Source organism: Onychostoma macrolepis, chromosome 03 (genome assembly GCF_012432095.1).
Source record: "Onychostoma macrolepis isolate SWU-2019 chromosome 03, ASM1243209v1, whole genome shotgun sequence".
NCBI lineage: Eukaryota > Metazoa > Chordata > Actinopteri > Cypriniformes > Cyprinidae > Onychostoma > Onychostoma macrolepis.
This window is the reverse complement of record NC_081157.1, coordinates 24,154,580-24,171,195: the sequence shown is the minus strand read 5'-3', so window position 1 is coordinate 24,171,195 and position 16,616 is coordinate 24,154,580. Positions and strand designations below refer to the sequence as shown.

The following is a 16,616-nucleotide window of genomic DNA, read 5'->3' as shown; positions in this document are numbered from 1 at the left end:
TAAACTTTATGGTTATGTTTATTATCAGTTTTTATTTTCATTTTGGTGCAACACTGGTGTAAAAATGTGGCTGTACACATAAAGTGTATGTATGTACTATGATGATGAAATTATGTCACATACACTGTATGTATATCCTAGCATGCATAAAATTTAAAGTGTACTTCAGACTTGAACCCTGTGTAATTTCCACAGGACACATTCATTGACTGCTCTCACCAAAAATAATGCGCGTTTATGAAAACAGACAATATATCTTTACAGCCCTGATTTGATTAAAACTTGATTATCATGTGTTTTGAGTAGTGGTTGAATACAGTGAAATCACAAAAGAAAATTCAACCAAATGTGTTTTTGTTACTAAACCCACTGCAATTTTAGTTTAGTAAAACACAAACTTATTTACCTTTTCTTGTAATTAAAGTGAACATATAATCACTTTTTTTTTTAGCTTTAATCTGTTTATCTACCCACTTGAACTACAAAAGCTGTAGGAATAAAGAAAGGAGTAGGAATGAAGTTATTCCAGTTTTTCTGAATTGCTAAAACATTTCTCATAACCATCACTCATTTTCTGAAACCCTTAAAAACTAATTCAAATCTTATTACTAGATTCACAGAACCCTCGACTCTTAAATTCCCCTGACCAACAAACAATCGCTTCTAATCCATTTCACACACTTAAGATGATTCATTAGACAATAATCAAAAAATGGAGAACAGTGTCCAGGGCATGTAGTTACAAATTTTTATTTATTTTATGTAGTAAACATTTTGCAATTACACACACACACACACACACACACACACACACACACAAAGAACAGAAATATTATTCTGCCTCAGGATCAGGTCTGGGTCCAGCCAGAGGACTTCATCAATCAGTTTGTCCCTTGCCAGGCAATGTGTCTACCTGAATTTGTTTTGGTTTTGCAGTAAGTGTGATTTATTTGACAAATTGGTTTAGGGCAGAGGCGTCATTCCCATTCAAAGTGAGGCGGCACGTACCCCCTCCGATTTTTGAACCAAGTTGATTTTGAATGCAGCTTCCAAAAGACAAAAAATAACCGAAAAATATTTTCTATATTTGATACAATCACACAGACGTGATTAATTCGTTCAGTGCGTCATACCATCAGCTGCTAAATTCAAATCTGTGTTCGCTGGTGCTGAGTTTTTAAAGCACTGCGCATTATAACCAATCACACACGATGCTGTTGAGCTTATGAATGCAATGACCAATCAGAGGTGTTCAGATGAGTCATCGCTAAAATGCAGGTGTTTTCTTCATTAGCTCACTGACTGAATACCTCTTTGTGGTGAATTATCTCGTTAAAAAAAAGTGCAGATGTGTATGAATCTGTAAGTGAGAGATTAATTTCAGAGTGTAAACAGCTTCAGTGATTTAAATGGGAGTTTTTGAGAGTGCTTGAACTATAGACTGTCAGTGTGTTCTTTGATAATGTAAATGTTCTTTACTCTCTTTCTGTACAATGAAAGTGTTATAAGTAGGCTAACCTTTAATGTTACATTCACATTAAATATAAAGTCAGTCGTATTAAAACAGTGAAAAACTGTAAGTAATAATTCAAAGCACAGCGCTTTAACTTGTTAGCAAAGAATGATTGCTCCATTTCAAATAATGAGAAGTTTTATGTCGATTGTTAAAAATGTAAATGATTTTGGTATGTTGTGGTGTAATGTCCTCTCAGCATCTTCAATATTTCCAACTCAAGTCTTTAGCCACTCTGTGTAAACTGATGAAAAAGTCCGGGAAGAGGTCAAAAATCTTCTTCTCTTCAAATTCATTTCTGACATTTCTGTTAGAAACAAAAGAGGCACAGTAAATTAACTGAAAATTAGAAGCACTACAGTTAGATAAACACACTGACACTTGACGTCCTTATTATATAGATATTAATGAAACTGAACTGAAATGAGTACAAGGGTCAAATAACAGAAATAGAGATCTGGATTAACTTTTTTTGTCTCACTCACGCATGCACCAGTTTGTTGCGCAAAACGCGCAGCAGGCCAAGAATGTCCTCCGGAAGCTTTTTGTTAATGTCTGTCCATATTTGTGAAAGCTGCAAATAAAAAATACAATGTTTATGGCATTTGGCTAGCACAGATCTTTTACTGGGCTACATTGTTAGCAGTTCCAACACACCACTGAATAAACCAATAACCAATGCGGAGAGCAAAAAAGGAAGGCTCTCATTTTGAGTTTATGTGAGTCTTGCTATTTTACAGTTTCTGATTGCCTGGTCACCTCTGATTGCCAATTAGAAAAGCTTTTCCCCTTTGTGACCTCCTCCGCAGTGTTGAAGAGCTTCCAAAGGTTCTTCAAATCCTCACCAACTATAGTAAGGATGTCGTTTTTCCTGAAGGACAATAAATGAGCAGACAAAGCCTGGTACATGATCCACATTTCATGTAAACTATGTTATGTAAAATAAAATTTATTTATTAAAGGAAAACGCCACTGTTTTTCCATATTGCAATATGTTCTTCCCTCAACTTAGACGAGCTGCTCTTCCGTCTCAGTGCGGAAGAGCACTTCGACCTCGGCGCAGTAATATCACTCCTTGTATTGACAGAAGTCAGAGGGAGAGTTTTCAGGAGTGATGATATTACTGCGCCGAGGTCGAAGTGCTGCGAAGTGCTCTTCCGCCATACATTATAGTCATCATTTTTTATCCGCTGGCGAAAATCTGCTCACCAAGGCTGCATTTATTTGATATAAAATACAACAAAACAGTAATATTGTGAAATATTAGTACAATGTAAAATAACTGTTTTCTATTGTAATGTATGTTAAAATGTAATTTATTCCTGTGATGCAAAGCTGAATTTTCAGCATCATTACTCCAGTCTTCAGTGTCACATGATCCTTCAGAAATCATGCTAATATACTAATTTGCTGATCAAGAAACATTTCTGATCATTATCAGTGATGAAAACAGTTTGGTACATTAAAAGGTAAAACAAACAAACAAACAAACTTCTGTAACATTATAAATGTCTTTACTGTAACTTTTGATCAATTTAATGCATCCTTGCTGAATAAAAGTATCACCTATTTTTTTTAATCTTACTTACCCCAGACTTTTGAATGGTGTATCATGATTTTCACAAAAATATTAAGCAGCACAACTGTTTTCAACATTCACAATAATAAAATGTTTTTAAAGCAAAAAAAATCGGCATATTAGAATGATTTCTGAAGGCTCATGTGACACTGAAGACCGGAGTAATGATGCTGAAAATTCAGCTTTGCAGCACAGGAATAAATTTATTTTAAAATAGAAAAATGTTATATTAAATTCTAAAAATATTTCACAATGTTTGTTTTACCATATGTGATCAAATGAATGCAGCCTTGGGCAGCAAAAGTGACTTCTTTCAGTAACTTAGAACTTACTTCTTTTCATCCTTGATTTTCAGTTCACTGAAGGCCTCATTAATGTTCAGTGTTTCTGTTGGGTCTGTTCTCTCTGTGTGCCCTTTCTCTATGTAGAGTTTCCGAAGTTTTGCTAAAACCTCATAGTTCTGGATTTCAGGCCTATCACCCAGCTTCCTGAGGACTGCATCTTTTCTGAAGGACAGAAAAACGCAGGCATTGAGCAGCTCAGTTCAGTAACAGAACAAGGGTGAACGTTCAGAAAGTGCACATTAAACACAACTACATGCATGTTTCTATGAAGTACGTTGCGGTGATAGTTCACTGAAAAATAAAATTCTGTCATCATTTACTCACCTTTATATTATTCCAAACCATTATAACTTTCTTTCTTTCATAGAACATGGAAATATTTAATATTCTGGCCACACATTTTAACACACTGAAACTAACGAGGTTTCAAAATGACAAAATAGCATCATAAAAGTGGGTCTTATGACTGAACGGTATGAGGATGAGTAAATAATCACAGAACTGTAATATTTGGGTGAACTATTTCTTTACGATTCTCAGACTCACAGCTCAAGATAGATGCCAACCTAAAGAGTCCAAAATCTAGAAACAAGATCCTGGCAGTGACTCAGAGGAGAGTCAAGAGTAATTTTTTTCAGAGTATCAGGCAAGAACAGCATCTGAAGAACTGGAAATAAACAGAAGAAACTATTTCAAACAAGCAAGATGAAAAGAAATTGAGGGTAAAGAAATGCAGTGGAAAACCATGCATAAGATCGATCTCATAGAAGCAGGTGGTGAACATCATAATCAAGAACTGTGAAATATTCCTTCAGAAAGATGTAACAGATACATACTAGATTAACTAACCTTCACTTCACAGTGATAAAAACTGCAAACGTCTATTGAACATCATTTATTACTCACCTGTTATCATCCCAGAAATAAGGGTGTCGTAGGACCTCATCAATGCTCGGTCTCTCTGCCGGGTCTCTGTTGATCATCCATGCTATGAGATCCTTTGCTACTATATCTTGTAAATCTTCAAGAGAGTGCTGCCCTTTCTTGATGTTCTCCTCACGATCCTTTGTGTCCCCAAAAGGATGTTTTCCGTCAGAGAGGATGTAGTACACCAACATCCCAGCAACCTGTATTAAACAGAGCAGACTATGATGACCAGAATCACATGCCATTTTATCAGTCATATTTAATAAAGAAATGTTTTTTTCTGTGTTTGTTCATTTGAAGGAATAATTCTGTCATTATTTATCTTCATACACTTTCAAAATTACATTATAAATATTGAAAAGTCATTTAATTTTTTTAATTATCTTTATTTTCTACTGTTTTTACAGTTTTTTAATCAAATAAATGCAGCTTCGAACATTAGAGACTTCTTTAAAAAAAATTTTTTTTTTATCATACATATTAAAATCATTGTTATTGATTTAAGGTTTTCAGATAATAGCAACTTAAAATATTAGAGTTCAAATTCATCTTGATATTTCACAGACCTGGATGTCTGAGTTCTGCTTGTAACCTGTTTCTTGATTCAGGATCTCTGTTGCTTCCCAGCCTTGTGTACCAGCTCTAGCAGTATGTACTGTGCTTTTGCCCTCCTCCAGTTTGCGACTTATGCCAAAGTCAGCCAGCCTTGCATTTTTTCCTGAGTCTGTTGAGAGTATGTTACAGAGTTTTTAAGTCACCTGTATTCTTCAATGAATACAAAGAATGAAATGAGAATTCTTGAATGAAAACATTACTTCGTAATAAAAAATTCCTTGTAAAACTACAAAAGCAGTAAAACCTATTTTTAATACCTATCAAAACATTTCCAGGCTTTATATCGCGATGTATCACTCCAGCACAGTGAAGAACTTTAAGGCCAAGAAGCATCTCCTTCACTATTCTCCTCAAAGCCGTGTCTTTGTCTTGTTCTTCCTGATGAAGATTTTCCATGTAATCCTCCATATCATATTCACAAAGCTGTAGCGCAAGATAATAAAAGTCTTCATCCTCTGCTAAGTCCACATACCTGACAATGTTCTTACTCTCAAGATTTAAATCTCGTAGATACTTTAGTTCATTTTCAAAGCATTTGCTTTCCTGTTGGTCCTTGATTATTCGTTTAATTGCCACCTCAGTGCCATCTTCCTTCAGGCCAAGATATACTTTGCCACTTCCTCCAGAGCCAATAATGTATTTATTACTTCTAGAAAAGTAGAGGTTCCCGACTTTCTTTCTGGAGGAATCTTTCCGGAGCTCATCTATTTTACTTTCGTACTTTATTGAGGATGGGTTCCACCTGACGATATCATCTTCAGGTCTGTCTGTCTGTGAGGATGGCCCTGCAAAATCAAAAGATCAAATCTGAAAATATATATGGTTTAAATAAATAGTTTTCTTCATTTTTTCCACTAACACCCTACCTGCAAGTCCTCGAATGAAATCAGGCTCAACTTCTTGCAGTACTTTGTAAAAAGCAGATTTTAATGCAGGTCCTCCAGATCTGACAGCGTCCAGAAGCACTCTCATTTGAGTCTTTTTAGAAGTCGCCTTTGTGATCTTCGAATTCACTTCCCAGGTAATATTTCTGTTTTCATACAGCTTATCAGTGATGAGCATCACAGACGTAGCTCTCTGAATGAGAGCCTCATAATGTGTGTCCACAAACTCAGCATCTATATCAAATAAATAAATATCAAATATCATTCAGTTAAAAAGGCGGTTATCAACCATTTCTCACCTTCAGTACCCGGTAAAAAACAACAACAAATAAACTAGTAAGCCATCAAGTGAATTAAATCTGTGCCAATATTATTTAAAATGTGGTGCACTGAAGTTGAAGTGAATATAAAACTTACGCTGATGTTCCATTGTTTTTCTTCAGTGTAAAATTGCGAAGACAAAAAAGTAACACAAAAATATTAGCATGCTGCTTTATATTAATTATTGAATATTCTTAATCATTTAAATCAAAAACAAATGCAGTCATAGTCAAAACAGATTTTAACTGAAAGGTTGAACTAATGAACTACAACAAGGGCACTTTACATGTTATAAGCATCAAGTTGGAGCGAGTTTTCACACACTGTCATTTCTGTCAGCCAAAATCATTATAATATTTTTTTTTTGGCCATAATTGTTTTGCTTCCTACAGTCGGCTGTTTTAATAGCATGTTCGACTGTGACAACTTACCCCGAGTAGTGTGACAACATGCCCCCTATCATGTTGTCACCAAGTCATTGTACATAAAGAAAACAGTATTTGTATTTATTTATTTAACAATTTCGACTAGAGTTCCTGATATAAACACGTCGACTTTACTTATTTGAAATCGAAAGGAATTACTTTACAAAACTTACCAAGAGCGCAGTCAGTCAAGCAGGGCACAATAATCCAGCAGCTAATAAACACTCATATTGGGTGCCATTAACATTACAGATGTGAGTTTCACATACCTCTAGTTTATTAATAATCACGTATTTAACTTCTATTCGTGTAGAAATCAGGACGCTTGGCAGGCGAAACATGAAGCTGCGATGAGTGCGGAAGAGGAAAACAAGGCAGCCAATCAGCATGAGTCCTAATTACAAACGTAAAGCTGCCTTTCCACTGCACGCAACAGTAAGCATTTCTCCTCTAGTGGCAGTCACACAGTACTTTCAAACCGGCATACTCACCATGGTCAAATTAATGATTTTAATGAATATAAGTAATGAATCGACACAAAACAAATGATCCACAAAATATAAACATAGTAGGTTTTATGGGGCTAATCAACGTAGTAATTTAATAATTATAAAATAATTATTTCTGCCATAATTATTCTAAAGTACCATTTTACAGAAATAGTGTTTAAAGAATAATGTTAAAGTGAACAAAATATTGGTAATTCTAACCTGACACTCATAGTTTTTAATAGAATACATCACATCCGGTCTAGCCGCAGAAGTTCAAATACTATTTTAACGCATCCGCAGCTCAAATCGGATCCGAATTTTCCGCATGTGATCAGAGCTGGGTAACTGATTACATGTAATCTGGATTACGTAATCAGATTCCAAAAATTAAGTAGTAGCTACTTGTAATTAGAGTAAATTATATTTTAAAATACTCGTAATCAGACTACAGTTACTTTTTTATGGATTACATGATTACATATTATTCACACAATAGCAATAAATTATTCATCATTCATTGATTCTCCCTAATTTCTCTTTTCCATATTTTAAATTTTCCTTTCTAAAATAGCCTACCGATTATTTACATATTATATAGTCCAGTTTTGTGGACATTCACACAAAGATCAGGCTATTATTAATTATAACTAATTACAATGCACATATTCACGTTATTTATTAGTCATAGGCATTCCAAAACTTTTTGTCATCTAGACTTTATTCACCAAATATATTTGCTTTAAGTACCCCTGAGATTTTAGCATAAATATTTCAAGAATTAAGTATTACACTTGCATGTTGACGGTGTCACGGCCCTGGTTGGCCACCAGATGTCACTGTGTGTTAACAAAGACTATAGAAATACAAAGACTGTTCACTCCTGTATGAATGGGAGAAATTAGTCCCACCTTCTAAATGAAAGAGCCAAATTTCCCATAGAAACCTGACTAGACCAGCCAATGCACATGCGCAATATATGCATGTTATGCATCCGCATGCGCATTGGCTGTTCTAGCCTGAAAAATAAGCTTCTTAAAGGCTATTTGAGCACAAGAAACAACATTCATGGGGCAATTAATTTCAGATTTGTGTTGCTGATTTGAGATTTCAGGATTCCCCCATTCATTAAAATAGGTCTTGTATGAGCTGCCCGGAAGCATTGCAAATATGGCCGCCGACTTTCCTCTAAAGGGAGTTTGTTTTAAAATTATTTATTTTAATTTTAATTTTTTATGATTTAATTAATAGTCAGCTTTTCATTAAACTCACAACCCCCTGCAGTTCCTTTACGAACCCTAGTTTGGGAAACCTTGATGTGATGTAATCCAGTTTCCCAACCACTGTGCCGCGGCACACTAGTGTGCCGTGACAGGTTGTCTGGTGTGCCGTGGAAAATTATCTAAAATTCCATCTCTCTATTATATTTGTTATTATTATTTTAAATCAGTGCTATTGGTCATCGTTATGTCTGTTTGTGGGGTTTACAAATATTTAACCAATGAAAAGCATTCAAAAGAGCTTGTGACTAAACCTCGTAACGCCATTGGATCCTCAAATTGTCAGTCAAACCTCATAACTCCACCCCGCCTCCATTCAGAATGAAGCGCCGCCACCTTACAGTCTATTGGCTGCGACGCGCAGTTTGAAGACAGACGTCTACTTCTTCACAATGCAAGGTTAGCTAAATAAAGAACTGATGTTTGAATAAGAGCAGTGTTTCCTTTACTCAAGAAACGCTGTCTATAAAGGCTAATGTTTTTGTATGTTTAAAGAGCAGTCTATCTTAGCATTTGGTGTCTAGTTGTAGCCAATACACTTTTGTACGTTTTAAATATCCTGTGTATAGCGGTTCATCTTTTATATCCTGAGATTTTGGTCAAATGTATTAAACAACAAGAGAAACTGAGTGCCCATATAGCTACAATAAACTTTAAACCTGCAAACTAATGAAAACGTGATGCTATTTATTTACTACCTCAGATGCGGCCGTTCTAATGATGGACAAAACACAGATCTCTGTCATTCCGTAGTCAAAGACCTTGTTAACTCCATTTGAGTATGATTTTAAGAAATTAAGTGCAAGTGTCTGATCCTATATAAAGCCAAAATACCAACTCTGAAGACGCAGTGTTTAATTATTTTCCCATTTATTGACTGACAAGTCTCCAGTCCCCATATTGGGAGAAATCGGAAGTGCAGAGGTGTTGTGTGCGCTGTGTGAACATGTTACTGTAGTTCTAGATTAAGTCAAGTCACCTTTATTTATATAGCGCTTTTAACAATACAGATTGTGTCAAAACATACAAATAAATAGTTAAAAAATCATACATTGTGATTTCTGGATTTTTTTTTTTAGATTATGTCTCTCACAGTGGACATGCACCTACGATGACAATTTCAGACCCCTCCATGATTTCTAAGTGGGAGAACTTGCAAAATAGCAGGGTGTTCAAATACTTATTTTCCTCACTGTATATGTATATATATATATATATATGTATATATGTATATATGTATATATGTATGTATGTATGTATATATATATATGTGTATATATATATATATATGTATATATATATATATATGTATATATATATATAAAAACGAAGTTATGTTTCTGCAAATATATATATAATATATATATATATATGTGCGATATATATCATCTGCGATAATATCGTAATTGTTGTTTTAACGATGTGCGATTTGACATGAGTCTTTTACAAAAGCTATTCAAAACACCCCTACGGAGTGCAAGCTTACATGAAGAAGTCTATACTAGTGCGCGTGCGCATTTAGAGTGTGTTCTTTCACTGCATGATTCAGTCTAATATAATGCATTTAGAATGATCACAAATTCAAGACATGGGGGCAGAAAATGTATATATGTGTGTATATATTTATACCACTTCATATAGTTAATAAATTTCACACAAAGAGTGCCGTTTTTCTCCAAAAATTACCATGATTACAAATGTGATTTATTTATTTTTATTTATTTATTTATTTTTAACCATATTGCCTGTTTTTGCTCTATTTCTACAACAAAAATCATTCCAAACACAGCCACAGCACTGTTTTTCGTCTCTGAGCAACATGATGGTGTTTCGTTCCTGAATGAATCAACCGTTTACATGATTCGGTTCAATCGCAATGACTCACTTATGCCGAGTTCACACTGCAGGATTTTAGCCCGCTTTTTCACTCGCCGACAGGTTTTGATAAATCGCCGACAAATGCCCCAAATCGAAGGCAATTTGCTGCTGGTTCACACGAGTGACAGTTGCGCAGTGTAAATTATCAAAGACGCGATCTGAGAGAATCGCCGACAAGTCGCCGACGCCCGTGAAACCTGCAGCCAATGAGAGAGCAAGATACAGGCAAGAGGGAAGTTTGGGGAGGAGTTATAGACCAAAATATCAGTATTTTAATAGATATATGTACAATTATATCATACAGAAACAAGCACAAACATTTGCTTGACCAGCCGCAACATCAGCATAACAGTTACTGCAAAATTATTATTTACCTCCACCTCTTTGCAGAACACACAATCCCTGCATCTCCCTCCTGCATAATCGTTTTTTTTTTTTTTTTTTTCAGTGCACAGACAATTTGCGGGCTATATTTTTTAAAAATGATTCCAGTCACTGGAGAACAACGGGCTAATGCACGCAGGTTCTCACTTCTCGCGTGTGTTTTGGTGTGAAATGTAGTTTGTGGATCAGACAGAGTTGTCGGCGATTCTTCCCATTGTGAAGTCATGCAATGTGAAAGCCCCTGTCGCCAATCCATCGTGCAATGTGAACACAGCAGCGACTGAATGCTACCCCAGATAGTCACGCGGTGTGAAAACAATGGCGATCCGACGAGTTTGAAAATTGTGCAGTGTGAACTCGGCATTATTAACAGTGATTTGCTGCCACCTACTGGCAGTTTTATTTTCACATTTCTACTTTTCCCCCCCATGTTTTAAATAATTTCAAATATCAGTGTTCTACGTTTTGTGTAATATATCAAAATATTATGCATTTGTAATTGCAGGTTAAATGCGTTCCTGTCCTGCATTAAACAGTGTGTAAACGCATCTAAATGCTACTTCAGGTGCAGCTTCTGTGTTGGTTTCATTTGCTTGGTAACAGCCCAAATGTCTTATTATTCTAATTCACTGATTAAATGTAAGAATGTGACTCAAAAGATAATGGACACTTTTAGAAAAAATGGCTTTGTAAAGGTAAAAATGCCCATAAAATGTAAAAATCAGTTTAAAAGATACATTTCTATCAGTGTGAACTGACCACCACACAGAATATGAAGAATATCAAAAACTTTAGGAGTCAGCTGTCCACGGCAGTCCTTAAGATACCAGCACAATAACACACTCAAAATATCGTCTGATTATTGTTATCGATAAAATCCCAGAAAATATCCATATATTATTTTTTTGTCAATATCACACACCCCTAATTTGCGCCAGTTAGGAAGGAAATGAGAGAAGCTGGCATCCAGAATTTTCTTCTTTATCCTGCAACGCTGAAAGTCATTCTCAATCAAGGTGAACCTAAAATGCTATACTCCCCAGAAGAAGCTAGATTTGAGTTTTTCTCAGATCCCATTCATCCACCAACTCTCAGTGAGCTTCAAAGCTGGATATTTGCTGTCTAATCGGAGAATGATTAAGTGACTGTGTTTTCCACTGTTCACTTTAATGTTCACTTCTTAATTCATAGTTACTAGAAGCTTTCATTGTGCATACAGTATTGCTTACTGATTATGATGTTATTTTATTTATGTTTTAGTTGTATTCCTTCTCTCTCTCTCCTTTTTTAAATGTAAAAAAAAAATGTATTTGTTTATTTTTATTTATTTTAAATAGAGATACTACCCAGTCAATATGTGACTATGGGGCCAATGTTGGTGCTTCAGTAATGTGCAGGTTTTTGTTGACGCCACGGATCATATTAAGGGGTGCTGGCAGATCAAGGTTTGTTCTTGGTTTGATCGGCCATCGTTCATGACAATGTATTTATGTTTTTTTTTTATAGTGACGGGAAGGGTGGGGGTAGGGGGTGGTTTAATGGTAGACTCTACTGGTTTTATTTTCAAACTTGTATTTTGTCTTATTATGCAGTAATTCTGTTCGATACCTATGACTGACCTTAATATTCTGAGTTGTAATATTAATGGCCTAAATGGCCCTCACAGACGTACAGGTTTTCTGGATTTTTTGCGAAGAAGAAGGATTGATATAGTGTTAGTGCGAGAATCCCATTTGAAAGAGGAGGATATACGCAGGTGTAATAATACGTTTTATGAAGTGGTATCTCACTTCTCTTCGAATACTAAAACCAAGGGTGTCCTAATATTGATTTTGAAATTGTATTGGGTGTAGATACGAATTCTGTAATGTCGCATATCCTAGATAGATCTGGACCAAAGGAATCACACTCTCAAGCTTTTTTTTTTTCTGAATATGAATCTGTTATCTTCTCCTAAGTGTAATCTTTGTTCGCAAGGATCTTTAGGCACGTTTTCGCATTGTTTCTTTGGGAGTGCCCCTCTCTCTCACCTTTTTGGTCTCAGCTCTCACAGGAGAGTTATATTTGTTGGGTACTGAGATATGTTTGATTCCGCGCTATTTTTTTATGAATGACTTTTGGGACTTCTTGTCCGTCCAACAAAGATGTTTACTGTTAGCTGCTCTCACAGCAGCAGATGAATTGCTAGTCAACCGTTGGAATCCTCCTCACACAATGGACAGACGAACCTGTCCATATTTTAAATGTTAAAACAAACACTCAAGAGTCAGAAATCAATATGAAGAGTTTTATTCAAAATTCCAGTGCAAGAAAAAAAGTCTTGGAAACTAAAAACAAAATAAAATAAAGGATATAAACCGAGGGTCATGATGGGTCAGTAAATGATGACCGAATTGTCATTTGTGCTTGAACTGTCCTTTTATCACATAGTGTACAGTATGTGATCTTCAGAAGACACACTCTGTGACTGTTTTTACAAATCATTTCACATTATACAAATAGCATTCATTCAGCATTACAGCACTGAGTCAATGAATATAAACAAGCAAGCAAGTTGAAAGCATAAATTGTTAAAAATTAGTTAAAAACATAAATTGCAACACTATGCAAGTGTAGGAAAATACAACCCTGTTTTTATAATCAATATAATTTAAATTTACTGAAAATGGTTAAGTGCATTGATTTCCCCCTCTGTCCGAACATAAGAGAGAACCCTACAACCCAGTTTGGGGTCACTAGTACTACATAGTACCAGTTAAGTATCACTAATCTAGTTTGCTGTGCTGTTAATAGTCCAAACACAACCTTAACTGAACCAATCAGCAATTTAGCAAGGAGAGGAAAACACATCTCTTACGTTTAGGTGAAGAAGTCATTGCTCACCTTTGTCTTCCAGTCAGAAAAGGCTTTTCCCTCTGTGTGTTTTTGTACAGTGTCATAAAGCTTTTTATTGTTTTCGTAGTTTTTGTATTCCTGGACTTCCTCTTTATTACCCAGATTGTGAAGAACCTCTCTTATCCTGAAGGAAAAACAAGATTGTGAAGAACCTCTCTTATCCTGAAGGAAAAACAAGATTGTGAAGGCATACAGCATGTTCAGGGATGAGTTCACATCATTTCTGCACAGATCAATTATATAATAATGATCTAATTCTTCTTTCAGAGAAAGACTGGTGCATAAATATGAGGGCTAGTCAGGGAATTTATGACTGAAAATTTCCCTGACTTGGCCTACTGTTACTAATAGGGAAATATAACAATGTACTCTTACTAACAGGCAGCAAAGCAGCACGTTGTAGAGCTGTCTGAAGGAGGATCAGAACTGATGCAGACTGACAGCTCAGGACAGATGGCGAGATAATAAAAAGCCCAAAGTCTAGAAACAAGATGCTGCAAGTGGCTCAGTATGAGAGAGAGACACTTTTTGCCAGAGAATCAGGTACAAACAGCATCTGGAATACTGGAAATCAACACATCAAAGGAGCAAGAAGTAAATGAGTAAAAGGATGCAGAGAAAGAGTAAGCAGAAGATAGTGATAATGAAGAAACACCTTACAGTTTCATGTAACTGCCACTTTCAGTGGTAGAAGCAAGAATAAGGAGCACATATTTTCTTCCTAAGGATCAAACATTAATCATAATTTACCGTTTATCATCCCAGAAATAAGGGTGATTTAGGACCTTGTCGATGGTTGGTCTCTCTGCTGGTTCTTTGTTGATCATCCATGCTATGAGATCCTTTGCTGCAATATCTTGAATATCGCCAAGACTATATTTCCCTTCTGAAATGTTCATCTCACGGCGGATGACATCACCAAACGGATGTTTCCCGTCAGAGAGGACGTAATAGGTTAACATCCCTGCTACCTGATGCAAAAACAAAGTGATCTAACAGGGAAAACTGCACAATACTAACCACTGGACATGATTAGAGTAGGAAAAGTGTAAGTAATCACAAATAATCTGAACTAAACTGATAATAAATACTCTTATTAAGATGATCTCATTGTAATCATGGCTGCAGTTCATTCATGATATTTCACAAACCTGGATGTCTGAGCTCATTTTGTATCTGCCTTTTTCTGTCTGATTTACAATCTCGGTTGCCTCCCAGCCTTGTGTACCAGCTCTGTCAGTATACACTGTGGTTTTCCCCTCCTCCAGTTTGCGACTTATGCCAAAGTCAGCCAGCCTCGCCCTTTCTTCTTTGTCTATTAGGAATAAGTTAGAGTTTTGAATATACTGAATTAAAATTCTGTTGTCATTTTAAAGTGGATGGGGACCAGCTGTTGTTAAACTGGTTTGGGACAAAACCGGGACAACAGAAGCTAAGTTTTTAGTTGAACGATTGCTTTAAAGGATTAGTTCAGTCAAAAATTTAAATTGGTTGAAAATTTACTCACTCTCAGGCCATCCAAGATGTAGATGAGTGTGTTTCTTAATCAGAACAGATTTGGAGAATTTTAGCATTGCATCACTTGCTCATCAATGAATGCTCTGCAGTGAATGGGTGCCGTCAGAATGAGAGTCCAAACAGCTAATCCATAACTCTTCCCCCAGTGAAAAAGTCCATCTCCTGTTGTCCTCTTGCATCAAAACATTTGTTTAGAACTGTTTTTGCTAGTACATAGTGCTTGATCTGTGCATATTTCTCTCCTGATTCAGAAGAGACGACTTTTTCACTGGAGAAAGCGATATCATGGATAGAGGACTCAATGGTCTTGATGATGGATTTGTTTCTTACAGACATGCAGCTTTCGCTTCACAAGACATTAAATGATGGACTGGAGTGGTGTGGATTACTTGTGAATAAATGTGATGTTTTTATCAGCTGTTTGGACTCTCATTCTGACGGCACCCATTCACTGCAGAGGATCCATTGATGATGCTAAATTTCTCCAAATCAACAGTAAAGATTATTATTCCAAAAAAAGAAACAGAAAAAAATAAATAAATGTATATTAATACCCATCAAAACATTTCTAGGCTTTATATCACGATGTACCACTCCAGCACGGTGAAGAACTTGAAGGCCAAGAAGCATCTCCTTCACTATTCTCCTCAAAGTGGTCTCTTTTCTGTCCCTTTGCTCTGGCTGACGAAGATATTCCATGTAGTCCACTAGATCATATTCACAAAGCTGATTTGCAAGATAGTAAGTCTTTATCCTCTGCACAGGTCACATACCTGACGATATATGGGCTTTCAAGCTTTGAATCTTGCAAATGACTCAGTTCATTTTTAAAGTCTTTGATGTTCTTTGGGTTCTTGGTTATTATTTTAACGGCCACCTCAATGCCATCTTCACACACGCCAATATACACTTGTGTGCCGCTTCCTCCAGAGCCAATCATGTACTTTGCATCTTTGTAAAAGCAGAGGTTCCCTACTCTTTGTATGCCAGTCTCTCTTAACAGCTCCTCTATTTTTGTTCTATGTCTTGTATCGGATCTGTTTCTGTTCCAACGGGGGATTTGTTGGTCCTCAGTCCCCTGTTGGATAGCTTCCATCTGTACTGTAGCATTTTGAGGGTGAGCGTCAGTTTCCAGTACTTCTGATGAGGTCTGTGCAGATGCCCCTGCCATTCCCCGTTCAATTCCTTCAAAATTGTAGAAAGTATAAGAAAATATGTAAAGGTTATGCATGTTCCAAATATTTATTGTGTTTCCACCAGTGTTTCTTTAAGTTAACTGCTCTGTATCTCAGTAATTTGTGACAATGAAATTATAATTATGTAACCACACAAATTAATCAAAAAAATGTAGTACAAGCAGCGTAAACATAGTATGCATAAAAATGATAAGCTACAAGCAAAAGTATGAACATCCGATCAGATCTAGAATCTGTGCCAGTTGCGTTTTGCCTTATATGTGTTGTATGCGTCCTACTCTCTCTCACCTTCTCGTTTAAGATCTTCAACCAGGAAGGACTCATTAACGTTGAGAAAACGATAAAAAGCAGATTTTGCTTTGTTGGTGT

The 16,616-nt window shown here is 36.0% G+C and overlaps 2 protein-coding genes across 5 annotated transcripts; both read right to left on the bottom strand.

Moving 5' to 3' along the window:
* Positions 1–749: 749 nt before the first annotated feature.
* Positions 750–6,994, bottom strand: LOC131536953 (serine/threonine-protein kinase/endoribonuclease ire-1-like). 3 transcript variants are annotated; one of them, XM_058770170.1, is made up of 10 exons: positions 6,782–6,994; positions 6,280–6,299; positions 5,845–6,096; positions 5,236–5,763; positions 4,930–5,087; positions 4,343–4,563; positions 3,425–3,598; positions 2,273–2,384; positions 1,999–2,087; positions 750–1,820 (listed from the first exon to the last, which is right to left on the bottom strand). In XM_058770170.1, the coding sequence occupies exons 2-10, from the start codon at positions 6,290–6,292 to the stop codon at positions 1,718–1,720; spliced, it is 1,650 nt and encodes a 549-aa protein (XP_058626153.1). In that variant the 5' UTR covers positions 6,293–6,299; positions 6,782–6,994; the 3' UTR covers positions 750–1,717. The 3 variants fall into 3 exon arrangements, with proteins under 3 accessions (XP_058626153.1, XP_058626154.1, XP_058626155.1); XM_058770172.1 differs by having other exon boundaries at positions 1,690–1,820; positions 1,981–2,087; XM_058770171.1 differs by lacking the exon at positions 6,280–6,299.
* A 5,917-nt stretch (positions 6,995–12,911) lies between these two features.
* On the bottom strand, positions 12,912–15,772 carry LOC131536941 (serine/threonine-protein kinase/endoribonuclease ire-1-like). Of its 2 annotated transcripts, none has more exons than XM_058770147.1 (4): positions 15,606–15,772; positions 14,685–14,848; positions 14,284–14,504; positions 12,912–13,657 (listed from the first exon to the last, which is right to left on the bottom strand). In XM_058770147.1, the coding sequence occupies exons 1-4, from the start codon at positions 15,748–15,750 to the stop codon at positions 13,498–13,500; spliced, it is 690 nt and encodes a 229-aa protein (XP_058626130.1). In that variant the 5' UTR covers positions 15,751–15,772; the 3' UTR covers positions 12,912–13,497. The 2 variants fall into 2 exon arrangements, with proteins under 2 accessions (XP_058626130.1, XP_058626131.1); XM_058770148.1 differs by having other exon boundaries at positions 14,319–14,504.
* Between the last annotated feature and the right edge of the window lie 844 nt (positions 15,773–16,616).

Excerpts from the sequence above, each read along its gene's own strand:
- LOC131536953 (XM_058770170.1), bottom strand. Across the intron at positions 5,088-5,235 it reads GCCTGGAAATGTTTTGATAG|ACTCAGGAAAAAATGCAAGG; the intron begins GTATTAAAAATA and ends TACTCTCAACAG. Across the intron at positions 2,385-3,424 it reads AAAATCAAGGATGAAAAGAA|GAAAAACGACATCCTTACTA; the intron begins GTAAGTTCTAAG and ends ATTGTCCTTCAG.
- LOC131536941 (XM_058770147.1), bottom strand. The coding sequence starts at position 15,750 with ATGGAATATCTTCGTCAGCCAGAGCAAAGGGACAGAAAAGAGACCACT. Across the intron at positions 14,849-15,605 it reads GCCTAGAAATGTTTTGATGG|ACAAAGAAGAAAGGGCGAGG; the intron begins GTATTAATATAC and ends TATTCCTAATAG. Across the intron at positions 13,658-14,283 it reads TATTTCTGGGATGATAAACG|GATAAGAGAGGTTCTTCACA; the intron begins GTAAATTATGAT and ends TTTTTCCTTCAG.